This window comes from Sturnus vulgaris, chromosome 2 (assembly GCF_052056855.1).
Source record: "Sturnus vulgaris isolate bStuVul1 chromosome 2, bStuVul1.hap1, whole genome shotgun sequence".
Classification (NCBI taxonomy): Eukaryota; Metazoa; Chordata; class Aves; order Passeriformes; family Sturnidae; genus Sturnus; species Sturnus vulgaris.
The window spans coordinates 60,169,228-60,196,493 of NC_142244.1; the positions used below are offsets into that span (position 1 = coordinate 60,169,228).

Consider the following 27,266-nt stretch of genomic DNA (forward strand, 5'->3'; position numbering starts at 1 on the left):
AATACATCAGGAGAATTAATTTAATCGGCTACCACTCCACGACAGAACTCCTTCCCCCTCACACCACAGTTTTTCTTTTAAATACAGTAAGAAAACTCAGAGACAGATCAAGTGACAAACACAAATTAAAATGAGCAAGTGTGCCTGGCACTCAACATGATAAGTTCCCAGCTTACACTTCAAGCTACCAGCAAAAGTATTATATGTATTAAATGTAAAGATGTTCATAAAATGTATTATATCCACCTTAAAATGCAACAGTATTTAACACTGCATTAAGCTTCTGAGAAACATATTACAGAAATAATTAAATTTAATCTATGTTTACTTATAAATATACACATATTATACAGTATATTATCATCTATAACAATTTTAATATAGTTATATTAGTTACATATATATAACTAATACATATATCTATACTAATATATATATAACTATATAGTTATATATAGTTCCATGGCCTGTAGGTTAGAATATCTGTCTCATCAACACCTACACTATTTTCTTCAAGCAGCTAAAATGGGCCTGTGCCTGCATCAGATTCTGAAAAAAAAGTCAGAGAAAACTCTGATATCTCTATTTACAGCCAAACTGAAAACTGCAAGGGAAGGGAAAAAGCCATGTTCACCTTCGTCTTCTGCATTATGAGAGATTATGGGGGGGAATCAGTTTTCCATCACCTTTTTTCAGAGAAAAACTCAGAAAACGAACAAACCAGCAATTTCCCAAATGATTAACTTATTTATTAAAATTCTCTGGAAGATTGATCAGTGAAACCTTGACAGATATCAATGTTTAGTAGCTGACGTAACTGTTATTGAAAAAGGCTCAGGAAAAGGAAAGGGACGAAAATCAAGGGGAAAGAGAAGATATTCACAAAGAGTAACTGGTAGCTTAGTAAGGCCAGGTATCCTCTGGCTGCCTCTGGAGGCAATGAAGAAGGATCAGCTTTGCAGAGGGCTGACCTCGGGTGCTGTAATTTATATTCTTGGCAGAACTTGTTTCATGCAGCCTGAGAGAATATGCCAATGCCTGCTTCAGCCTGGTGAAGTTTATCTTTGTGCAATTCAGCCCCATCAGACATACCCAGAAACTGGTGCCCCAAGGAAAAAAGTTTGGGTATGACCAAATGCTTTATGATAGCATTTCCATGTGCATGTAGAAAACTCTCGCACAACAGATGGTCACAGACAGACACTTCTTGGCTATCTCTGCTTCAAATTATCTCGCATGTTAAAACTACTTCAGCTTAGGACAACTTCAAACATGACCATCTGAAGAAGCTCAGAACAAAAAAATGAAATTATTTCAAGATAATCTGATTTTTCCTCTCAAAACATGAAAACTAATCCAGCAAAAATAGAATTAGTAGGACTAGAACCAAGAGAACAGCAGGGAAACAGCACCAGGAATGTGGTGAGAAGGATAGAATTCATCTTTTTCAATGGCTGCCAGTGAGACAAATCAAGTCATGCCAATCATAACTTAGCCTGAGAGTAACATGGGTCTACTCTATGAAGATATTAATGGAAAGAAAATGTTGAGTGGGAAAATCTAGAGACACAAGGAATAACTAGAACAAGGGTTTAGACATTGTGTTCACTTAGAGCCAAGATCTGCCCATTCACTGGCTTTTTTAAATGATGATAATGTAACATAGAACTGTAAATGGAATGGCAAAGTGTTCACTCTCTTGTATCCCCAGAGTAAGATTACACACCTTCCTGGATGACTTGCTGAAGACAAACATAAATTATTATACACAAGACAAAGAAAAGCTGATGAATTTTTCTGGATTGTTTTATATGAAAGGACCAACCAAAAGGACTAACAGCTCCTTCTGATTTTAATACCTGCATAACAGCCACACCAGTTATCACAAAATGCTACAACATTGCATGGTAGCAATAAAACACATTGATTTGTACCTATGCATGACAAAACACTCTAATAATGTCAAAAAATAAAAAGGAATAAAAACGGCAAGTGGTATCTAACAATAGCCATTAAATATTTAGATGAAGGTGTTAATATATAGAAAAACATTATCTTCATCAGATGACCAGGAAGATCCTTGGAGGGTAAAATATAATACTCAGAATAAAACTAACATTCATTTTTCATAATACTACTGAAAAATTCACAACACTGTTCACACAGTCAATTCTCTCTGTACTTGTGAACAAGGCAGTTGTATTAAACAGGAAAATCAGCAGAGCAGCTGCTCTTTATTTGACAGATGAGAATCATGGCAATAACTGCAATAAAGATAAACGTTTGCTGTGAATGCTCTGATAAAAACAACAGAGCCCTAATGAGTAAAACTGATGTTTCAATGCAGATAATTGATAATGTTTCATGCTTTGTCCCTAAACATCTGTTGTCCAGTGACAGCATTAATATGCACTCTATTCCACACACACAAGAATAATACAGCTCTCCATTAGATGTAGAAATTATAACATCAAGAAACAAGGAGTTAAAAAAATTTCTAGACCTGTAGATATCTTTATTATACAGTTATGGCAGTAGGATTCAGTCATCTGTAGGGCCAGCATCCTCTATGAGCTACTATTGAAAAGGGACAACCAACGTGCATTGATTCCTATAACCAAGAGAAAATAAAAGGGACCAGTGAAGATACAATCACTGGAGAAAGCCTGATGTGTTTCTAGAGAAAACAAGAGATCCTGGGTCAACAGAAGCCCCAACAGCCCTATGTCTTCTTTCCAAAGTAGGAGCTACAAACACAGGCACCAGCTTCACAGCAGAGCCTTGTGAGGACAACTTTTGAGCATTTTAGGGTGGGTTAGGGTGAAAAAAGGAGATGCAAATCCCAAAGTAATTTTCTCATTTTGCCCCAAGAAGTTGCTCACCAAGTGTCTAATGGATGGTCTTTGCTGCCTACCAGCTACCACTGTTTCTCTGTGACTCACAGATCATCTTGTCACCTCACCAGCAGTGCAGCACTGTCCATTTTGAGAATATAGAAAAGACTGAAATTTCCACTGCTAAGAAGCAGCTTTCCTAAAATTTCTATGTAGCTTGAGAATCTCAGTCTACAACTGAGACATGCTATTGCCACCATCACCTAGGCTCTAGTCTTTGCTCAGGTTCATGTAGAAAGATGAGTGCAAACACTGAATTAAATTCAAGCATTTCTCTCCCCAACAAGTGTCTTCTCAGCTTTGTAAATATATTCCAAAAGACTGTCCATCTATTATTTTCCTCACTTTTCCCTTAACTTTTATTTATTCAAATCTATTGGCATTTGTGAGTAGTTTCCAGTCAAACAGGATGCTAGTATTTTTAATTATGGAACCAATTATGCTCAAAATACAACTATAAGGAGATGAAATATTTCTCTTTTATTCCTGATTTACTCACTTGATGGAGACTCAAGTTCCTTTGTATCTTCCTCTTTTTCTTCTTCTTTGGATTCATACAATTCTTTGCTGTATTCTACTGGAGACTGGTTCACTTGTTCTTCACTATGAGCATTCTGCTCATCCACAACTGTTATTAAGAGAAAAGTAAAAGTTTCAAGGATTCTAAAGAAAAACTGTATACATCGAAATAAGCACATTTTTTGGTAGCTTTTAGGTTTAAAATATCAACAAAAGAGTTCTATCGCCAATTCAGTAAAAAAGTCAGTCAACTCTTTACCAGTTCATAAAGATTTGCTGTCAGAAATTTTCATTTTGTGGAGGCTAATAGTTAAAAGAAATGCACTTTTACATGTGCACACACATACATACATGAGTACTCACACCTGCAGAGTCACCAACATTCAAACAAACATTGTTTTCCATGCAGCTTGTAATTTTATCTATGTAAGTATATAGAAATAAAATTTTATAATGAAAACTTATTCCAGTTAGACAAACAAACAAACAAACATCATTATCCTATTTTATTCTACCAGTCTGGATCTAAACGTTGCTGATGTGCACCTTTTTCTGCTTGTTCAATGATCTGCCTCACAGCCTTCTTCAAGCTGTTTGCTCGGAGCATTAACTGTTCCCTTGGTTTGAAAAGCTTCTGGGAAGACTTTGAGACACATTCTGCTAATTGCTCTTTACTTTCAGACAAGGATTCTTCACTTGAGAACTCCTCTGGTTCTTCTTCCACAATGGGGGGAGCAATGCCTGGGAGAATGGGAGCAGCCTGGGCTTCTGTGTGGAGAGCCTGGAGCAATAGGTCCAGCTTTTCATTTAACTCTGAGCACTAAGACAAAGTGGGAAAGACACACACATATTTAAAAAACAAAATCAGCAGCGAACATGTGAATATTTTCAGGAAATACAGTATCAGATGATACTTGAAACTGCAGGTGTCTTTAGTGCCTGTGCAATTCCTTATGTAAAATCCAACCCGGGGTTCAACATTTTGGAATATCAGATTATGAGTAGGTCTGCATGGGCTTTTTGCAGATCCTGTGACACTCAACAAGATTAGAGCAATAATAATACAAACCCCCTACACTTAGATTCAAATACACTCCATGGTAAACTCAGCCTGTCCCATAACTGTATGGATTATATCCTACCCTTCTCCCAATGACTTGCAGCACAGAAAACTACCAGAGGTTTGTCCATACATGGGTGTTCAGTACCCCAATTTTGAGAGGTATTTATCAGCTGTTAGACTGAGACACATGGGGGTTTTTTTTGCAATACAGCTGTATATTTAGGCAAGTGAGTTGTCAAAGAGCAAGTGGCTCAAGCCACTCAAAACACTCTCTGGCCTTGAAGCAGTTAAAAAGAAAAACTAATTTTCTAAAATGTGCACCGGATAGAAACATGAACCACAAATTGCCACTTAGCAAGTACATTTTCTGACTCTGGGATTGTCAAGGATTTTGTTTCCTTCTTTTCTTTTCAGCTCATGCAAATTTTGTGTTGCATACCAAATCCTCTGTTGTTTTCTTTCCCAATGTCTTTGCAACATGATCTCTGTATTTTGCAGTGTAAACCACTATTTTTAACATTGTGGTCTGTCTCCCCTTCATTCTTGTAGCATACTCTTCATTATCCCATTTTCCTGTAGCTAACTTAATCCCTAGAAGTATAACTAATGCAAAAAAAATTCCTTTTATCTCTATGTATGCTACCATGAACTTTATGAAGAAAGAAAGTATCAACAGTTTAAAGAGATCTCAGAGTTTAAAGATGGTTTGGAAATAATTAACTCTATGCAATAAGAAGAATTTTGAAGTCATTGGATGAAATTAAAGCCAAGCTGGGCATTCTAGAGCAATGCAAAAATTAAGTATCCATGAGCTATAAACTTTAAGAACCCAACAACTTTAAACCTGAACATAGTCGTAGTCTTACTTTAATGGCCATGGCATCAGCTTCCTCTGCATTTTCCATTGGTTTTTCGTAAGTCTTCCCTATTTTGGCAACAAAGTCCTTTACAGTTTCACACAATATTCTTCAGATAAAAAAAAAGGAGAGGGAAGAATTAAAATGAAATAGAATAGATATTTTTGAATGTTAAATTCTTATGGCAATTTATTTATATGTACACTGCTATATGGGAATATAGCAGTTTCTTATGGGAAACTGAATCAGTGATCATACTTGCAAATCAGATGACACTCTCTTCCATAGCTTCCAAAATTGAAGTTATAAGCTTTAAAACAAAAACTCTTTCACTTAAGCTTTGGCATAAACTGTATCTCAGCCTCTTATCTGAAATAAACATGACTGATTTTATCCACTCCCTTGCTTGTACACTTTCCCTATGAGAGGACTGAGCAAACTTGCATTCATTTTGGTAACTTCAAACACAGTCATGCAAATTACCATGCAAAGTTGGAGCTTAAAAACCATGGAGAAAATCTACTGACTTTAGGGCAGCACTTCTTAGATGAAAGCATATGGCCACACACATCCCACTGCACAGCTCGTGCTTTTGAACCAATGCTGAAGCTTATCTGTGCAAACTACAGTGGTTGCCAAGAATTTTCACTGTGTAAATCAGAAAAAGACTTGGTTCTTGTTACCTGCAGACAGACAGCAAGCTTACTAATGAGGGGAGGATAATTGGTTAGTCCTGTTCATTTGGTTGACATTTTTCTGACAGAAATTAAACAGATTTAACAAGGTACAGAACCAATTTAGGATCTGGAGTTAATAAAATCCTGCAGTTTAATCTTCTACATGTGCTATGTATAGTTTAAAAATGAAATTTTGTTCACTTGCTTTTATGATAAAAAAGTTGAAATTATATTCAGATATATTTTTAAAGATTCTATGACTGGTCTCTTGCATATTGCAAAACATAAGATTTTTTATTCATAGAGAAGGTATATGCAGATTCTAGATGATGTCCATGATTTGCCAAATTTCTCTCATTTCAAAACTTTTCAGTTTGGGGAAAAAATCCCAACAGTGTCGTAGATCACTATTGATTACACTGATATAGACAGGGCTACAACAAAGCTGCCTAAGCTAAAGTTCTGCTTCACACTGGTGAAATTATTTGTCCTCTAAACATATGCATTACAAAAAATAGCCAGAAGAAATGCAGTGTGAAGTAGATTACATCTTTGCATTAGTAACAGTAAGTTTCATATTTAAGCCATGAACTGATTTGGAATGATTTAACATCATTTTATATAGATCTTGTGCGATTATTTTTCTAAATTTAGTATTAAGCCATCCATTACAACTGTATCATCTAAAAATTTTGCAGAAAAGAATATCTACTCTAAAAGACATAAATCAAATATTAAGCCTAGCCAGTTGGCCATCCATGAGAATATCAGGCTTAGATAGAATGCTATTATGGTGATGATGTTAGACAGCAAATTTATCCCCCACATTGTACATAAAACCGATTGACTCACTTGGCAGATGATATGACAACTGAATGCTGATCAGAATTGAGAATTTTTGCAAGATGAGCAGCCACAGAATCTTCATAAGCGGATATCTGAAAATAAAGAGAAAAGAGACTCCAATTTCCACACATTTCAGCAGTTTAACACCAAGTAGTGAGTTTAAACACCTCAAAAATAGAATTCCTGATTTCCATTTCAGATCTAATACAAGGCCAAGTGTCTGGTAACAAAGGTTCTACATGCATTCTGTATTTTATGTACCAAATGTTTAATATTCGAAGTTAGACTGCATCTGAGAACTTGATCCACAGTTCTTTTCCTCCTGTAGAGAAAACAGTAAGTTATTTCTAGGCTAAAATCAGTCTGTGAGGCAGAAAAGACTTCTCAGATTTATAACAACCTACAGTATTATAATCTAATATCTTTTACTTCTAAAATAAGCAAAGCTTTCCTCAAACAAATTGCAGAATAAGAATAAGAATAAGAATAAGAATAAGAATAAGAATAAGAATAAGAATAAGAATAAGAATAAGAATAAGAATAAGAATAAGAATAAGAATAAGAATAAGAATAAGAATAAGAATAAATCGAAGGTTTGCAGTTATAATCGGGAATTTTCACTTTACTGTCAGGTGGGCTCTCACTTCCCAAGAACCACAACTGACAAAAGCTGCTAAACTGGTATAATGTTACCAAAAACCAATTCTCAAGCAAATCATTTATGGCTTAGTCTTTACAAGATCATTAAGAATTACAAGTTACAAAATACTCAGGAAAATATTGGACTGGATCAAAGATGCATCCTCACACACCATATCCTATCTTAAAATAGCTCTGGATCCAGACCTCAATTTTAAAAGAAAATTCTAACAAAATTTCAAATCCAAAGCTAAAAATAAATGCAGTTCTGACAGCTCCCTTTAATAATCAATTGACATTTCTAAGCATGCTTTTGTCTTTGATTTTGAGAAGGCAGATATACCACTTCAGTTTTTTCTCCTAAAACCCAGTCTTCATTGTAGGACTCTGACACTGAATCAGTTTTCATTTCAAAGGAGAAAACAAAACATAAACATCTGATCTGTAAGAATGAACTACAGTTTTTCAAAAATCAGTGCAAGATTTCTGGAAACCAAAGGGAATTAATCCCCTGAAACTGCAGGAGAAAGGAAGGGGAAAAAGAAAATAATCAAACATGTACTTCCATTTGCTTTTCACACTGTGTTATAATCCAACACCTACTTCAAGGTAATTATTTTTTTTTCTGAAATAGCCTAACTCAGTAAACAATGTAAAAAACCCCATTAAAATAGAGATTGAATAGGGTACTCAAAAGCAAATGGTTGTCCAATTCAGGTAATGACAGGTAATATAGCCTACAGAATACATTTTCTAAAAAAGTTTTATATGAGCAAGCAGTTCCTTCCATTTTCAGAAGGGGCTAAAAAAAAGTTTCAAAGCCAGAAATAACTAGAACAAAATTATGATGAAGACACACTTGAAAATTTTAACTGTCTTGAAAAATTAGAGGCAATAAAGCCTTGATCTGCATTGCTGACACCAGAAGCAGAGCAGTGTGCAAAGCAACCCCCTTAAAATCCCAGCCTTTTTGCATCTCTATATCCAGCAATCCATCAAAGGTTATAACCTCCTTGCCAATTAAAAGAGCCTGAATTATTAAATTGTTCAAGAGACTGCTGATTAATTATGGCTTCTCAAGTACTTTTGAGCTACAGTTGATATGCATTAACTTTCTTGGGAATATATTATTTTCTCATTTTCAGTCAGAATTTTCATGCCAATTAATTTGATTAAAGCATCTCCCTCTCTCAAAATTGAAACCTCATCAGCTAGTACAAGCACAAATCTAGTCTGGAAGACAGACTAAGCTTTTCTTTGATGATGCTTAGGATTTTGAGCTCTCTCAAAGAACAAAGAGAAAGTTTAGTCATATCACCTGATAAAACTCAAGCTGCAAAACACTTCTGTCTTTCTTTAGGAATAAAACCCTTGTCTCCATAATGCTGAGGGCTTTTTTTCAATGTTTAATCCAAACTCAACATAGCAGATATTTGCTTTTATATATTAAAAAAAGTATTTAAAAATTTATTTATAGTATCATAGTATATATATATTTATATTATACAGTAGCATAGCATTAAATACTAATTATACAATTATATACAAAATTATATACAATATATACTCAAATATAAGAATTATCTAAATTATAAAGTATTATTTTATTACATAATAATATGACACTAGAGTACATTCTTGTGTAACATGTTATATAAATACACTTTCTAATACATATTAAAATATACATATATATTCTGGAAGAAATTTTTCAGACAGTTTTGCTGCAGACTTCTTACCTTCATTCCTTCTAGGCAAATAATATAGACCTGGAAACCTTACTTACTTGAGATACACAGCAAGAAAAGGCCTTAGTTCAGTTAGCAGATCACAAAACATCTGCTTTTCATACAAATGCTTCAATTATGGCTACTGTCATGCCAGAAGCTCCAAGTTAAGTACATGAAACAATAAAACAAAAATAAAAGTGCACCTGGCACTCCTCTGCCTCTTCTGCAGTCACAGGAAGAATAGAAGGCTTTGCTGGTAATTTCAGTTCATATGACATTATACTCCACCTGAAAGAAACATAAGTTTCCAGACTGTTAGTTTTACACTCTCTCAACTACATAAACAAAAACAAAATTCATTGTCACACCACAGAACAGCTATGCATAAAAAAAAAGGGCAGCTTATTTTGTAGGTGTAAACTATATGGGTGAAATAATTGAGATTAAAGGTAATGTTTTGTTTTATTGCTTAGATTATTTTTAGTGTTTTAATTATTAGTCTCATTTGTGAAAAAAGTCATGGGACATTCAATATAGGCAATAAAGATTTTCTGGAAAAAAACATTCACATTGTAAAAGAATTTGTGCAAACATACTGCAGAAGTCAAACAAAACTAGACATCTTCCTAAAGAAAAATCTTTAAGGTGACATTAGCTTTCCATCTCAACTAGAGGAGGCAGGCATGGAAACAAAGATGAAATGTGTTCCTTGATGTAGATATATATTCTTTTTGTCTGGTACAGGATAGCACTTGACAGCATAGAGAGTATGAAACCACTAATAGCAACAACATTCTTCAAAGCCTACTGAAAAGAATAAGTAATCACTACAGATGAGCCTTGGGAGAAAGTCCACTGAAACTACACCAAAAAACGAAATAGAGCATTTCTTCACTACAGAAAAAGGGAAACATGATTCAATCTACAAATTTTTCAGAATCTGTGGATCAGTAACAAGCATTTTTCTACATACTTTTCTGTAAAGCAATCAAGTAGTCTGCAGAAAAGTGTAAAATTTAAAAAAAAGGCTTTTTTCTCTATTTCATAAAAATAACCTAAAGTAAAATCCCTTATGATGACATTCAAATGTTTGTAACTAGAGCAAGAAAAGAAACATTCATGATATAAGTAATAGTGTAAGAAATACTTCTCTCAAAAACTTCCAGTGCTAGATTGGAATAGCATGACCATTGTCATCTCTGATTTTTTTTTTTTTAATGGGGATTGCTCCTTTCCTTCATGGATGAAAATTACATGAAACAAGGAGTGGGAAGATCTTGGGTTTTTGACTAAGAAAATGCCTCAAACAGAAATATTAGTTATGGATCCAATTAGCCCAGCATCTTGTCAACAGCTGATGCATAGGGAAAGGATGAAAGCACACAAGGTGAGTTTTCCCCACATCCAAGGACAGAGAGCTCAGGTGTTTTCTAAATAAAGATACTACCATTAATGGTGTTTAATAAGCATGTATAGAGTTCCTAAAATTGCTCAAATCAGTTTTGAATCTACACAATTTCTTAATGCTCACAACTTCTTGAAACAGGCAGTCATGCAGCTCCTTCAGCCATGCAAGAAGCTGTCAACTTTTGAACATCTTTTGAAAGCACACTTCCCAGTTCCATCAACCACTCATGCCTCTGACTCTTTAGTTTAAAAGCAGGCTAAAGAGCTGTCCCCATTACAACTGCAACTTCCTTCATGATTAAGATCTGCACTCAAAAAACAAATCAAGGCTCCAAGATGGATTTTAGGCCACCAGAAACCCAAATAAATACAATTTAGATCTCATGGTAAGTGATACATAACCACATTTAGGTTTACCTGTCTAGCATTTTCGTGCTGGCTCGTTCTAGTTTTTCCAAAATCTGAGGAAGTTGCGTATCATCATCACAGGATCCTCCCCAGCCAAGGACACGAGCAAGGTCATTTCCAGTACCAAGGGGTAACACTCCTAACTGACACTGAAACACAACACAGGAACAAATCTACTACTGAAAACTAGAAAAAAAATATGAGTAATTACAAATGCTTGCTATTTCAATCAACAAACGTTAATTTCACAGCTGATGTCTAAAGCCTAAGTAAGCCAAATTGTGCTATTCTGCTACAACTAGTACTGTTTACAACAGTGAAAACTTTCATTAAACAGTAACTACTGAGTTTGCCCCATACACAGAGATATAACAAAGAACCAAGTCAAGGAAAAGGTAAGCACACAAAATTAAGCCTAGTCAGTCGACGCAAGGAAAGTAAATATGCACACTTGCCTGCTTGTGCAAGCTGAGCTTATCAATTTCTGACAAGACCCAACCCACACTTCCATCTCCACCACACACGAGAATCCTGAAGTTGTCAAACTTCTGAAATAACCGCAAACTGTAGAGAAAATGCAGAGCTAGTTACATCCATTAGCAAGAGAGCAGTGACATTCATTAGCAATTGTTACAAGAAAATATTGTGCACAGCATTTTTATGATCCTTTTATTGTTGTGGGGTATGGGGATATAACCATCTACTTAATTAACCTATCTGCAGCCCATCTGTCACTGTATATTCCACTTTATACTGACATTTCTGATAAATAACATGCCAAGTTATTCTTTTAAAAAATCCCTTGATATTGTTTTCAGGATTTTATAAGTCTGCTTTTATTGATTTTATTAATATTTCAAAAAAATCAATTTAAGTGATAAAACTGCAACTGCTCCATGCTTCTCACTTCAGCCTGAAGCATAATGCGCCACTGGGGATTTTTCACAAGAAGAGGTTAAGACACAATGGCAGGATGTGCTCCACAGTACGAGTGGGCTTCTGTCAGTGCGGAGCTAACTAAATGTGAGGACCACTGAGAGCAAAAAAATCTTAAAAAAAGATGATCACAATATAAGACAAATAATACAAGTATTTCATATTATATCCTTAAAGTCATATGATGCTTTTGCTACCTATTGCTCTTCCTCCTGTTCTCTGACTTTTAACACCTCCAGAATACAACACTTGGACAGTACAGAAAAGGAGGACAAGAGAGACAGAAAATGTAGAAAGGTGAGACACAGAGGAAACGGGAATGAGATGTAAAGAAACAGCCAAGAGGTAAAAACAGAGACTTAAACTAAAAAAAAAGAAAAAGAAAATAAATTTGAAAATTATACACTCTTAAAATACAAACAACAAAGATATTTCTTTATAATGCATGTTATTTTCCAGAATATGTGTACTTTCTGAACCATTTAAACAAAGCAACATATCAAGATCACAATTTTTTAAGCATTTCTATTTTTTCTAGAGAAAATAATGTCACCTGAATACAAGGGGCACATACCTACTCAGAACAAAAGAAGAGGATATTTAAGGGGAAGAAATGTTGATACCAGAGCAATTTATCCTATCCTGAGAAAAAGGAGAAAACCCCTAGAAATACACTGTCTCACAGAATACACCTCTGCTTTTTAGATCAACTAGAGAAAAAGAAGACATCAATGTGACCTGATGGAATAATTGCTAAGGACCTCTCCTTGGAAACTGTTTGGGAGAAGTACTTAAAAACACTCAATATGAACTGCAATTTCCGTGCAACATCAAAGTGAGCCACCTCAGCCACGGGAGAGCTATATGAGGAAGAGAACTTGCAAACATATTTTTCAGACTGTCTCCTTTCAAAGACTGTATAATCAATTTAGACAAATGTTATATGTCATTATAATTACATGTACAAAATGCTAGCTAAAAGTGACTTAGATTTAGCTCAGATTATCAGGGTTATAATGAAAAGAATATTACAACTCAAATGTGACCATAACACAGTACTAATTACTATAATCCACAGCTGTAATCAATTATATTTGTATTATTTATGCACTGCTTGAACTGAATTTTTGTGGATTTTCTTCCTCTACATTTTATCATTAAGTATAATTCTGCATCTTTAGTAGGACAAAAATTATTCCTTCTACTTGCTATAACTGATACTATTAGGCCATTTAACCACATCATTATATCTGAGTGGAATTGAGTTAGGCAACAGAAATATAGGCACAAATTTAATCTTCATAAATGTGCAAAGATGCTTGAGTTGTGGCCACCACTATGCAAATTTAATCGCTATCTCTCCAGCAATCAACCCTTAGATTTTGGGGAGAAATACCTGATGGTTTTAATATTGTTCTTGCTCCAAATTCTGTGGGATGGTCATTTTCTTGACTATTTGCATATGTTGCATAAACCATATTTTGGATATACTTTTCAGATGAGAAATTTTTCATGTACTTGTCCATTACCCACTGCAGACTCCCCTGCTGATATTTGTGTTCAGAATTTTAAAAGATACAGAGAACATTTAGACAATAGTTTTATTCCATAGCTACACACAAAAAGGTCAGGAATATCAGAACTATGCATGTGAAATGAAGACAAGCACCTGGGCAACTTGTAGAAAGGCAAAATCAAAGTTCCTGTGATACAGGAAACCATCTGAACATTTGTAACAGTTTTGAGCCTTACCAGTTAACAGCAGTCAAAGCTCACCAAGAGCTTTTGATTTTGAATTTTTAAGCTTTTCACGAAGGAAAACATTATTCTACAATCCCTTCACGCACCAGAATTTATCTTGAAATTCTGCTGTCTCTTAGATTTTAACTAGGAAGTCAGAGTAGATATTGATTGATTGATTGATTGATTGATTGATTGATGAATTATAGCAACAAGGGGATATAACGCTATAAAACAAGGGGAACACAACACTATACTTTGCACCTAATTCCCTTGTGGAAAGGCTTGCTCAAGATTTCCAAGGTCATTACCCTAAGTGAGGTCCTCCATTCATTAAATCGAAGACCTGAGCTGGATTTAACGACTGTTTGAATCGACGAAGAAACTTTACTCCCTGATTGTCTCCACTCTTTGAGTTAACAAAAACTAAAAGAGGACTGGCACAGGATGGCGGGCATGTGGCTTTCCAGAAACCTGTAAACATAGTCAGAAAGAATGAAATAAATAAGGTTTCCTAATATGTACAACACAAAAAGAAATCATGGGAAAGAGGAAAATAGGGATGAAGGACAAAAGGAGTACATTTTATTATGCATAATGTAAGTGCTAAACTGAGTATTAGTCCTGCAGAAAAACCTAACTGCACAAGATTTATCAGTTTTTTTGTTTGTTTCTGGTATTTTCAGTGCCTAGATCTAGTAAAATCCTGAAGACAATAGCTTTATTGTTTTTCAACTGCTATTAACCTTTTAGAATACTTCTTAAATCTCATCTTTACAGATTATTATCACGTAATTGAACATATATTTCAGTTACAAGTGTTTGGTCTTCAATCTTATTTTGCTTTAGTGGGTCGAACTGGATCATTCATGTCTGTATGAGCTTTTTAAGAGTACTCACAGATTTTAAAAGTTACTTGTACTCAGTTCCTCCCAGGTGAGACTTGGCATAACAGCCTTGTTTTCAGACTGAGGTTATACTATTAAGTATAACAGAATCACTAAACAAAAGAAGGCCTTCATCTGTGATTCAAAACTTATTAAAGCCAGTGCAGATCTTAACTAATTACAGGTCCTACAAGGTCCTTAGTCAGAAGCACTAATGGACACTTGTCGCTAACGTGACCAGTCCATGGAGGTAATGGTTTCCCAGCAACACTTCAAAATCAGACATCACATGTATAGGTTTTGACATTTGTCTCTGGCAGTATTAAAATGATTATGCTGTTTTCAATTACTAAAAAAATACTAAAGCTACAAATAAAAAATTTCATTAAGGGATGCTAATTTAATTCTACATTATCATAATGTCTAATTTCAAATAAGGTCTGATTAATTAATTTAAATGCCAAGAAAACTAATTTCACATATTGAACAATCTTCAGCATGACAGCATGATGTGTAAGACACCACAAGGCAAATAGCATACACAATCACTTTTACAAACTTCATGTAATAAAGTTCATTGAATTGCATCCAAGCTGCCAGTCTACTTTGCCATCGACACAAACAATAAAATTAAAGCAGTTAACTTTTTGTGATACTTCTTTTTTAAATCCACTCTCTGCCTTGAAGTGCACATCTCACCGTTGATGTGTCTCTATCCTGAACCATGAAAAAGCATCTCTGAGTTTTGAGCATTTGCTGGGTTTTTATCTGTGCGTTGCAGGACTTTTACTGCCTATATTTAAAAAATAAATTAGAGAAGCTATGGAAGCAATTCTTCTCTTGAACCTGATAAAGTAGTTGTTGGATCTAAGCTGCTCAGCTACCTTATCTCTCCATAAAGCAAAATTATCCAAAATTTGAGAACTCACAGATGGAGTGGTGTATGCCAGGCAGGCATCAGCTCACTTCATCTGAGGACTCTGATCATTCACTTGAAATGTTTCTAAGGATCATAAGTAAAATGGAAGAAAATTTCTGTGGGGGCAACTTCAAATAACATAACAGTTGAATAATTCTCTAAAAACCTACACAGAAAATTGTACTTCTCTGTAAATTTGCAGACTGCATTCACCTGCTCAGCAGAAGGATTTTAGCCTTGTTTATTTGCATGGATCTCAATAGGCACTGGAAGTCCAGAGGTAGCACTGAACACACTACAGGACTACGTACCATCAGAGTCTATACTGTTTAGTGCTGTTGGAGGGATGATCGATACCTTACATTGGCCAAGTGGGCATTTACGAGGGTACAGATCTTTACAGGCCGTGTGAACCTAAAAAAAAAAACCCCAAAATTAGTTTCCTTCAGTGGAATTTTGAGATGAAAATACAACTGATACTATGTTATCTATGTAACAAAAATGGACTTGTATCATTTCCCTCTACACCTACATTTAGGTGTAGAGGGAAAAAGAATGAGACTAGGAAAAAAACCCAAATGTTCAACCACAGAGCCTTGTAACTAATTCAACAAAACATTATTTTGGAGAACTTCAGCTACTCTACAGCAGATAAGAATCATCTTTGCTAAGGAATTATTTGCCCCCATCCATAAGGAAGGAAGAAGCAAGCTACCACCATCTGTGCTGGTGGCAGAAGGCAAAACAATAGCTTTGTACTTGCCTGGTCCACTGAGGCCCTTCTGGAAGACGTATCTGCATTAAAGCCAGCACACCTACCAAGCCAGACCCGTCTCCCAAAGTTGGGTTCCATAAACTCCATATTGTAAAGGTCTCTTCCACAGATATTGGAAAGAGAGACACATGCAGAGGTGGCTCCATTTCACCTAAATTTCAAGTCACCTCTGGAGATGCCAATCATTTCCTACTGCTCACACACAGAGCCTTGGATACCTATATGCCAGAAGCTTCAACAATAAATAAACTTCTGACTTGCATAAGACACCCATCTTTTTAGACAAGTTCATAAATTTAAGAGAAAACTATATATTGGGGAAACAGCAGTAGTGAGTTAGAGAATTTCAATCAGCAATCTACAGATTGCCCTGAAGAAGAGAAAGTCAAGATTTTGCAGTAATAAACATGTTACTACATTAATATTAATACATATTAATTTAACATATTACTAAAATATTAATAGAGCAATAGGTACAAGAAAAAATACAAGAAAGTAACATATGATTATTAGGCATAAGGAACAGGCACTTGAACATTCACTTAACAGCTAGAAGAAAGCAGAGAAAACACATTGGATGACAACACCTATTAAAGAGAAGCTGCATCTGTGGGTGTTTTAAAAATTAACTGTGCAAGTACGACAGTCATCAGAATTCTGAATGCTAGAGAGACCTGAGTTTGCAGAAGCTGCTGCTCCTACTTAATCCAAAAGCAGGCTGTGAAATGATAGAACAAAAATAATGGCAAGCAATAAAGCTGTCAAACTATGAGATGCTTTGATGTGGTTCAGTGCACCTACCATAGCTTTACACCAAAGGCACTTCCAATCCTGCAGGCGTAGAACACTGCCACAAGTCTTGTCACAGACTGCGCATTTGGCACTGACGGGCAGGTTTCCCTCTAACCACTGGTGAGGCATAGCTATCTGTGGAGAAGGAGTCATTAGAGTTAAATACCCAGAAAGAGAAATTAGAGGCTTTTGTCTCTCAAATATAGGTGGATTTAAACTATTTCTCACAGCTGTACCCTTTTATCAAAGAAGCAGGTATGATGGTCAGGCAGGATAAGGAACACTGATGCTCAGAAGGCAACAGCAATGAATGGACTACTCTGGTGTTCCACGTGCTAGGCAGAAAACATGACACCTGAAGAAGGGAGACATGTCTCACTCATGGTAGCAACGAACCACAACACAGCAGGGCAGTTAAGTCCAGAGACTGTCATACAAAAAAGTTCCCACTTGGTTACGTTGACTACATGACACAAACCAATTAAAAATACCTAAATTTCATAAGAATAGGCAGAACAGCAGAATACCTCGGTCACTTCACTTACCCACTCACCATGTCTGGTAAGTCACAGCTCTATAAAGCAGTCCCAAACGTAGTGCAAAGCTTTACTCAGTGCACCCTTTGTCCCATTAATACCATGGGAAACTCAAGACAGTCAGGTGTTCAACTTAGTACCAGCCTTCTAGGAAGAAGCTTCACACCAGTGGTTCATACACAGCTGTGTTTGTAAAAATAGTCCATTTATCACAATCAACCTCTCAAAAGCTTTTATTGTTTCTCCTGCTAATTTTAAAATTCCTGCTTTCATCGCCTCCCAGTTCAGTGAATTCCAAATGGGCCTCCTGGAGAACTGCTCCAGGTAAAGAGGACAAAAACAGATTGCCAAAATAGCATGGTAACAGTGTAAAATATCATCTTTTTATAAGAGCAGTGGGAACTTCTGGGAGCAATCTCCAGCTGCAGAGTTTCTCTGCATGTGTCCTTTAAAACCTTGTAATACATCTGCAATCTAGTGCCCACAGTTGCTAGACTTGCCTTGTGAGATAGGAATACAACTTTTGTTCTAAATATCATTATAATCTTTGAACAGTGTTCAGGAAAATAGCCACCTACCATTAACTTCAATGGTTCACATGGCAATAATTCTGGGCTTTTTTTTTCCCCCCTAAAGAAGAAACAGATTTGGAAAATACTGTAAATATGAACAGTACTTACACCATCTTCATCTTCAATGATGTCTTTTCCAATTGAGGCTAATGTAGTCCATTTGCAGTTATTTGTTGCTCGGACAGCACATCTTTTATGTGCTTTAAACTTACACACTGCAAGACACAGATAAACATATATATCCTGTGTTATTTGCTGTATTTCAATGATACACCTTTTAAAAATTAAACACAGATATCCATAAAATAACCAAGTACCTGTCACTTAGTGTTGCACACATGACATAAAACAACTAATAGAAAATTCAGTTCATAATCACTCCAGCTTTAACTCTCTAAACAGTATTTAACTGCTTAGCTGTAGCCCATGCTAAGTGTGCCCTGAAATCCACACTGGTCCCCATTTTTCCAGTGCAAGGTATAATATAATGTTAACAATGGGTTTGCCTTTTCCATTCCTCTGGTAACACGACTCAGATATCTGACTTAAATCTGCAGTAAGTCATGGGAGAGTTTTCTACAAAAGTATTTTGATTCAGGAGCTCTGTTTCTTTGCTCAAAAGATGCCTTTGGGGCACCACGCTGGGCCTATTTTTCTCAGAATATGAAAAAGTGAAGGGTTTATGTGGTGATATTATTATTAAGGATGCTGGGGATTACAACATTTCCCAAGAGCCTATATCAAATCAGGAAGAACCTTACTTTTTACTGCATTCTTTATTAAAATTCTGCTAATTGGAATACCCAGCACATATGTGTACTTAGGCAGACATTCTGACAACCTAATAACTATTTGAATTTTGTTCAGCTCAATTAATATGCCTAGCTAACTATACTGTATTAGACCAAACAGACTGATGCACCCAAACTGTGGGTATTTCTTCTACTGGAAGTGCATGATGTAATTCTATTTAGAGTGCATTATATAAATTATTTTGGCAAAGACCATTAAAGTTTTATGAGAACTAGCCAGCAGATCAGAAGTAGTAGTCTCTTTTCAAACAAATATTTGACAGGAAATTATCAAGGCTTTGGCCCATCGCTTATCTACCATTTAAAAACATTAAGCCATGGTACAAAATGTCTTGTGAATAATAAATTTCCCATTTTAATTCCACTGATCCATTGCCAGATCAATTTAAAAAGTGAATTAAGACTATGTAAGCAACATCTGAGTTTGAGAGCAATCCTCACTGTTCTGTGAGATGTGTGAAAGTAAGCACTCAGCTCTCACTTTCTTACTTTCTAGAAAGAAAGAGAAGGAAAGAAAACAAAGAAGTTTCATTGCTTTTACAGTAACTCCCTCAGACATTTAAAAAAGCAGCATTCATATAATCATAGAATTATTTGGGTTGACAGAGACACTTAAAGATCATTTAGTTCCAAGCCTCCCTGCTATGGACTAGGACATCTTTTACTAGACCAGGTTGCTCAGTGCTCCATCCAGCCTGGAGTGCTCACCACCTCTCTGGGCAACCAGTGTCTCACCATCATCACAGTAAAGAATTTTTTCCTGCTATCTAATCTCCACCTACTCTCAGTTTGAAGCCATTTCTCCTTGTCCTGTCCCTACATGTCATTGTAAAAAGTCTCTCTCCATATTTCTTGCAGGCTCCCTCCAGGTACCACTGGGCTGCAATTACATCACCCCGAAGCTTTCTTTTTTCCAGGCTGAACAATCCCAACTCTCTCAGCCTTTCCTCACTGGAGAGGTGCTCCAGCCCTCTGATCATCTCCATGGTCCCCCTATGGACTCACTCAAATATGCCAATAGCCCCTGAACTAACAAGGGCACAGACCTGCTGGAGGAAACCAACACAGACTCAAAGCGTGCAAATATCCCATAGCTGTCAGCAGACAGGGTAGACTCACTTTTTCTAAACAGCTTAGCATCACATTGTGGTTTCTAGCATCTAATGGAGCCAGGTCTCACAGAAGCACAGAAATAAAGGCTATAGTTTCAAGTGATGGACCATGAGCAGTTTTCAGCATTTGAATGTTTCAGAGAAGATATGCCACTGAATTCAGCTCCCTACTCATACATGATAAGCACTTGCTTTGCCACACAGATTAAAATACAACGAATCAGGATGAGGGGGAATAGAAAATTACGAATTATGAAGTAATATAATGTTCAAACCCTACTGAACTATGATTGAACTTGATCTTAGGAACCCTGTATTTAGTTTCTTTTTCAACAAGGCAAGGACAAAATCAATCCCAGGCTCTGAAGAGTTGCAGCAAGCCACTCTAGAGATGGCAAGTGACAGGTAATGTTTGCTTTGTAATTACTATGAATAACCTACCAACCAAATCTAAGAATAGACTCTTTGGGCCACCCCCTTGCAACCTCAGTATTATGAAACAACAATTTATGTTTGTCTGAATATTAAATATTAACAACAACAATAACCTTAAGATACAGATGTAACTTGCAAGCAAAGAAATGACTTTAAATCAAACCTCAGTATTAGTTACCACTATGGCCTAACTTCTTTTGTCTCAGATTACACTGAATCTCATTCATGAATCAGTCTGATATCTGAAATCTTTTGGAAAACATGCAGACATATGGCTAGACATCAATTGCCATTACTTCACCAATGAAAGCTAAAATATGAGGAATGTTACTGAGGAAACTTAACATTGCAATACAGATTCTGAATGCAGGTGTGCAATTGTTGGTTGTTATGACCACATACTTTTAGAGAACAAGACCCTCAGTCACTGCAGTCTCAGTAAGTACGGGGTTGCACCATACTCTGGTTCATAACAATTTTCAACAAGCATTTGCCTAACTAGCTGAAAACTAATGTGACACTGCTTTTTAGCCATCAATATTAATTTCTTCCCGGCCTTTTAAAATTATTATTATTATTGTTGTTGTTACGCCCAGTAATACTACTACTACAATTAAGACTTTTTTTCAGTACTGTGTATCTACAAAGCATCAGGGACTTCAGAACAGCTTTAAATTATCTTTGCAGTTATTAAAAACAGCATACCTGTGATAGAGGTTTCAGGTTATAAATAATGCACAATTACTGATTTGATAAAAAATCTTATTTAAATGTTTTCCCCAGCATCACAGAAGGGAGCATGTGATATAAAGTCACAGAACAGTTTTCTACTACTCCTTTATTCCTTAACAAGAAGCATCCCTTCTCTCTATTGCTGCTTCATTCACTATTCACTCTCCAGATCGTGCAGAGAATATGGCAAAAGTATCAGAGACAATGACTGTGCAAGTAGTGCCTGTACAATTCCCTGGGTAATGGGTAAGAACAATAGGGTTTTGTGGGTAAAACCCCACAAGCATAATGGAAAAAGACAAAGTGCACAAAGTGCATTTGCAGAGGTAATTTAATCCCAGTACTTTTTACTGATTGACCTCGTCATCCTAAAGTGTTCTTACAACATTGTTTGTGCAATTCATCACAGGAGAATGCAGTTTAAGAGAGAGGTTTCTGCCACTTATTAGCTATACTTGATACTCAACAATCAAGATTCTGTCATGATAAACAAAATGTACATGAAAAATTAAATTTCTGAGAATAATCACAGAGGCAGTGTTCCACTGGCAGTGGCATAGATAGAAATACAGTACTGACACAGAGTAACTGAGGTTACAGAGTTCTGGAAGAGTTTCTGTAGATAATGATATATCATTCTTCAAGCTTCTTTGCCTGAACATTCCATATTGAAGCTAAACTCTGAGGAGCATAAAAGCCAAAACCCTTTCATGATTCAGCTAGTTTGGAATAATTTCTAAAGCAGCACAGAGATCATAATTACCCTATCCTAGTAAAGACTGGATGAACATTGCAGAGATCAGTCCTTTATCTAGAGCAACACAACACACAGACAACATTGAAAAAGTAGATTATGTCTTTTGAGAAGACAAAAAAGAAAGAATCTCTGGGAAGAAGAGCATTGCATCTCAAAAGAGAGTCTGATTGATTTTTTTTAAAAGTCAATTTTTTGTTAAGCAATAGCAAGAATGAGGCCTGGTTTGTTGCAATTTACTTCTTCAGATTGATATACATATCAATCCATTGGCTTCTAAAAAGGTGCAAGCTCACACTAGTCTTTTACCTAGCAAAGGCACTAACCTACCATCTTTTTCTACACTAGTTTCCACAAGACTTAGAGCATCTTCAGGGTGGCCTGCAATTAATTTGGCAAACCTTTGCCAAAAGCTGCTGGGATGGAAGGTGCCCTGAAGAAAAAAGTCGCCTATCATCTCTAAAAGAAATGCGGCTTGATTTGTGGTCAGACTTTGAAAAAAGTTGTGCAGGGCTGCTGAAAAACAGCAATATTAAGAGAATAAAGTATTACAGGACAACTAAACTATCAAAAGCTGCAAGATAGCAGCAGAGATGTTTATTTTTACCTATAGTAAAAAGTCAAGAATCAGACCCCAAAGACTCTAAGCTACTTTCAAGACAACTTGGTGTGCCAGCAACCCAAACCATTAACAGGAGGAAGAGCTCAATTATCTCTTGAAAGAACCTCTCATGCTTTTCAATACAAGGCATAATAGAGTAGCCTGGGATCAATGACCACACAAATAATTGAATTTAGTACAGATATAAATGGATTCCCAGTATAAAGCAGTGCTGGAGAAGCCAGGCATGAATATTTAAACAGGTTTTTAAAATTGTGTAATGGGGAAAAGCAGCACAGAACAAGTCTGGGGAATTTCAAGATTCCAAACTTCCCAGATTGTTCTCCCAGAGAGAACTTTCTCTCAAACTGTATAGACTGCTAATACAGGTAAGTTAAAGAAAAAAATTAGATGATTAAATGCATTAGAAATGCACATAGCAGAAGCAAGTATCAAACAAAAATGCAGTTTTTAGATGAAGAAATTAAGAATGACGGGTTTTAACATCCATGCATAATTGCAGAGAAAGTATAAAGTATTACAGAAAAAGAGTCAAATTTCAAATTATTTAGATGAGACATATAACTAAATATCTTATTTTATTTAAAAAGGAAGAACACAATAGATATAAAATACAAGCTAAGAAGTAAGAGGAGATAAACTTATTAACAAACAAAAGAATATCACAATATCTACATATCAAACAGGTTATATACGATTATGAAACTGTAGAACAGTGAAAGGAAATCCAAATCACTTTCACAAGCTATTTGTAAAAACTGGCATTAGAAATGTGGATAAATGCAGCGTTAGTTTGTCACAAGTTATACATAAAAGTGACAAACTCCAAATCTGGAAATTATGGGAACTTCCCTGATGTAAAGTTAATGCTAATACCCAGTATATTAAAAACATACTTAGATTCAAAATTACACACTGGAAAAACATAAAAGGGTGAACTTCAGACATTAACATTGATAATCTTACAGTAGTAATTCTTGCTAAATGGCCTTTTAAAATAGCTATAATATTAAGTTAGGAATGGATCATTCTTTATAAAAGTTCTTCCTTTCCTTTGCCTGAGCAAATACAACTGTATTTGTACACAGAGGCAATACAACTGCATTTTAGTTAAGTACATGATACTTCCATCTGCCAATATCAGACACTGAGAATACCTTAATTGCCTTTAAACTGCCCAAAGGACTTACACACAATGGAAAACATACACCAGAGAAGCTGGAAGTAACCATGCTACTTCTAATTTCTATGAAACGGGTTTGTCCTGTTCCTTGGCAACTGCACCATTAGCTACACTAAAAGCATGGACAATTCAGGACAGTGGGTTAATGTTTCCTTTGTAAGATTTCCTTAATACATATTATTATCCTCAAGTATTATAACAACATCAATAACAGAAATGCATTTGCAGGTGGGTTACATATATCCAAAGAAATTAAATTACGAATGGTGAAAGTGTAACTCTTTTCTGGGCAGTCAGCTATTTTAGTAATGAAATATCTCTACGTTTCATATATCTATCTCATAAGGTCACAGATGCTTCATTTTCTGCTGGCTCCTAACACAAACAGACTTGTTACCACTTTTCCACAGAATTTGCAGGAAAAAATAAGTAAGTTGTTTTAGGCATATTATAATTATTTGTTCATTAAATATAATTTCTAGCTAAATGCTGATGTCTTAGCCACACTTTTTTTTTTCTTTGTGCTGGATTTCCCCTGTTCAAACATTAAATGCAGTCATTTACGTCTCTACTCTTCACAGCACAAGAAAATATTTAAAGCAGTAAATTAATGTGTACTGCAGGATCAGGCAGCAGCATCAGAGCAAACAGGAATTGGAGGGGAAGGGTCATAAGACTTTGTTCAATATTAAGAATGTTTTTCGACTTGGCACAGAAAATACCAAAGTGATTTTTTTTTCTGAGAAATGCTGATTCTGCAAACCAGTAAGATTAATTTGTTCCACATTTTTGAAGTGCAAATCAAACAAATCCTCTTTTCTTCCAAACCCTCCATCCTGTACACTCCAAACTGGTTGCTGCAATAGAAAGAAGTATTCTATTGGAAAAGGCACCTGGAGCTACAGGAAGGTGAGGGAGATCATTAGCAGTCCCTCTGTCGAGAGGAGAGTCACTCTCAGGCAGAGTTTTCTCCCTTCGGGCTCTTCTGTAACTCGTTCTTTTCAGGGTCATTACTCACACTGCACTTGCAGCAACCTGTCTACACACACAGCATGATAACACGGGGAAGCAAGCATTGTTTTACCTTCACAGGACAGGCCGTGAGAAGTGACTCCAGAGAGGCTCTCTCTGCACACGTTACAGAAGGTAGGGCGGGCGTGGGAGCAGGCGTACCAGTTATGCATCCCTGAGAAATGTTCCACATTAAACTGTGCGGTCTAGTAAAGGAGAAGTTAAGACAAATTTGCAAGTACAGAACACAGCTACGGTGACTGACATTACGCATGGTTCCATATTACAGGGGACGACAGTGAAATGCTCACCAAAAGGATTTTCCAAAGGGAATTTAGCCTGCTCTCCCTCCAAAATTCTAAACCAAAGTGTGATAAGAAGCTCTCATTTTGCTAGCAAAGTTCTTTACGTGAAGCTTCACTGTGACATTAGACGTATTTTTCACTCTAAGGAGGGTGAATACTCAGTTCTGTGTCCTGTAGCTTGATCTGTTGAGCTAGAACAGGCTGTACCAAGAGGGATGTCAGCTTACCTCATAGTGTTCTCTGGACTGAACGGACTTCAGAGAGCTTATCCAGTCCTCCATTTCTTTTCTGTTCTCAGCACACAATATTAGCCTCCTAAATGGAGTGATTATCTGAAAAAGATAGCACATCCTGATTAATCCAAATAATAAAAATCATGATAGACTATGACATTTAATGTATTCTTCCCTGTGAGATGATTCAAAATGATGACACGCCCTACAAGGCAAGATACTAAACATTTAAAAGTATTTTCATTAACACACTACCAACAACAACAGAGTTTACTTTTCCTTGTACAGTTCCCAAGATTCAAATCAGCTCTTTGTCTATGCACTGAGATTTAAATGCTCAAATGGCAGGCACTGAAATGCTAAAACAACCATTCTGGAAATTACTAATTGACTAAGACTGCAATCTTATTTCATAACAGCATCATAGCAACTGCAAGGTCCATTCTAATTGCTAGAGACAAAAACATAGCAAAATCAAAAGCCTGTAAGTCTTTTAAACAAACACAAAAGCTGTCATCATATTTCACTGTCTTGTATATTGATAACATATTTACACAAATTCATACACAGAAGAATTTAAAACAGTACTTCTTATATCCAACTGTATCAACTATATCAATAAGAACCCATACAAATCTTTATAAAAAGGCACAGAGAACAAAAACAAACAGTTGAAATCATATCCTACTAGGACAATTGAATGAATTCCTGGAACAAGCTGATGATGGGAATTTTTCAGTGGTCTGGAGTTAGATTCCAGAAATCTGAAAATACTGTACCAAGGAGGTTCAGAGTACAAGCTGCTCTCCCCTTTCCCTAAACAGTAGAAAAATAATCAAAATAACAGGAAGGCAGCAGAAACTATCAGCTAACTCCCACTGAAATTATTTTGGGCACTGCATTAAAATAGACAAAGCAGTTACTTACATGGCAAAGAATTTAAAACAAGTACAAGGAAATAAGGAAAGTTATTTATTTTGTTGTAGAAAGTCTGAAAAATAAAATTAAATCCTTTATCAGCATTATGCATTAATCTGTGGCATAGTATGTACCACCAACACTTGCAAATTACTTAAATAAAACAGAGAAAGGACCACCAAAAAATGGTAATTCTGAGTATTCTTTAAAATGCTACAAGCTAGACATTACAACATTTGCACAATATTAGTAAATACTTATCTACAGCTGCAGTTACTTACCCAATCCCTGCTGTGAATTGTCTCTAGCCTTGATTTGTCCTATCCACTCCTTCATTAAGCTGAGCTGCACTTTAACATATCTCAGAGGCGACGTAACTGAAGTGCAGCAAGCTGCAAGTCACATGGAGGGGAGGCAAAAACCCTTTGGGCTTGCCTTTTCTTTTTTTTAATGTACTTGCTTCACATGGAAGGGAATAGTTCCTTTGTTTTCTGTTTCCTTCCATCTTGCTTAAGCCACTTAATAAGGTTTATTAGCAGCTCTCCATGGCTTTTCCTAAAGAACAGTTTATGCAAAGAGCAATGCTTCTCTCATTAGTTTAGAGCCAAACAGACGCTTTATTACTTCAAAATGTTTTTCTAGGCCAGGTCATTCAATGAAGCCAAGAAAAGTCATTAAATCATAATATAACCCTGGCTCCAACAACAATCAGCATTCTGCTGAAATTTCCAGGTTTCAGTGGACACAGAAATCTTATTTGGGAAAATACAAGCCACAGATTATTTCCTATTATAGACCATGAGATTATAATACAGATTAAATAATGATAAATCCACCCAAGACTCTGCATGCTACGTCCATCCTTCCACCACACTTACTGCTGATCCTAACAGGTAACCAGACGTCGTGAAATGCCATTTAGCAACAACAGCTGCATTTATTCCTGAAACTC

General features: G+C 36.0%; 1 protein-coding gene across 5 annotated transcripts in view; it reads right to left on the minus strand.

The window, feature by feature from the left end:
• Positions 1-27,266, minus strand: part of DGKH (diacylglycerol kinase eta) — a 158,202-nt gene that overhangs the window by 35,172 nt on the left and 95,764 nt on the right. For 3 of the 5 annotated variants that reach the window (XM_088159706.1, XM_088159703.1, XM_088159702.1), the window contains 13 exons: positions 25,391-25,495; positions 24,932-25,064; positions 18,306-18,412; positions 17,099-17,224; positions 15,834-15,936; positions 14,028-14,190; positions 11,496-11,604; positions 11,050-11,189; positions 9,429-9,513; positions 6,863-6,948; positions 5,343-5,442; positions 3,960-4,233; positions 3,394-3,522 (listed from right to left, as the gene is read on the minus strand). In XM_088159706.1, the coding sequence (XP_088015832.1) occupies positions 3,394-3,522; positions 3,960-4,233; positions 5,343-5,442; positions 6,863-6,948; positions 9,429-9,513; positions 11,050-11,189; positions 11,496-11,604; positions 14,028-14,190; positions 15,834-15,936; positions 17,099-17,224; positions 18,306-18,412; positions 24,932-25,064; positions 25,391-25,495 (1,660 nt within the window). Of the gene's footprint in view, positions 1-3,393; positions 3,523-3,959; positions 4,234-5,342; positions 5,443-6,862; positions 6,949-9,428; positions 9,514-11,049; positions 11,190-11,495; positions 11,605-14,027; positions 14,191-15,833; positions 15,937-17,098; positions 17,225-18,305; positions 18,418-24,931; positions 25,065-25,390; positions 25,496-27,266 lie in introns of those variants that run through there. The other 2 variants (XM_088159704.1, XM_088159705.1) reach the window with 2 other exon arrangements.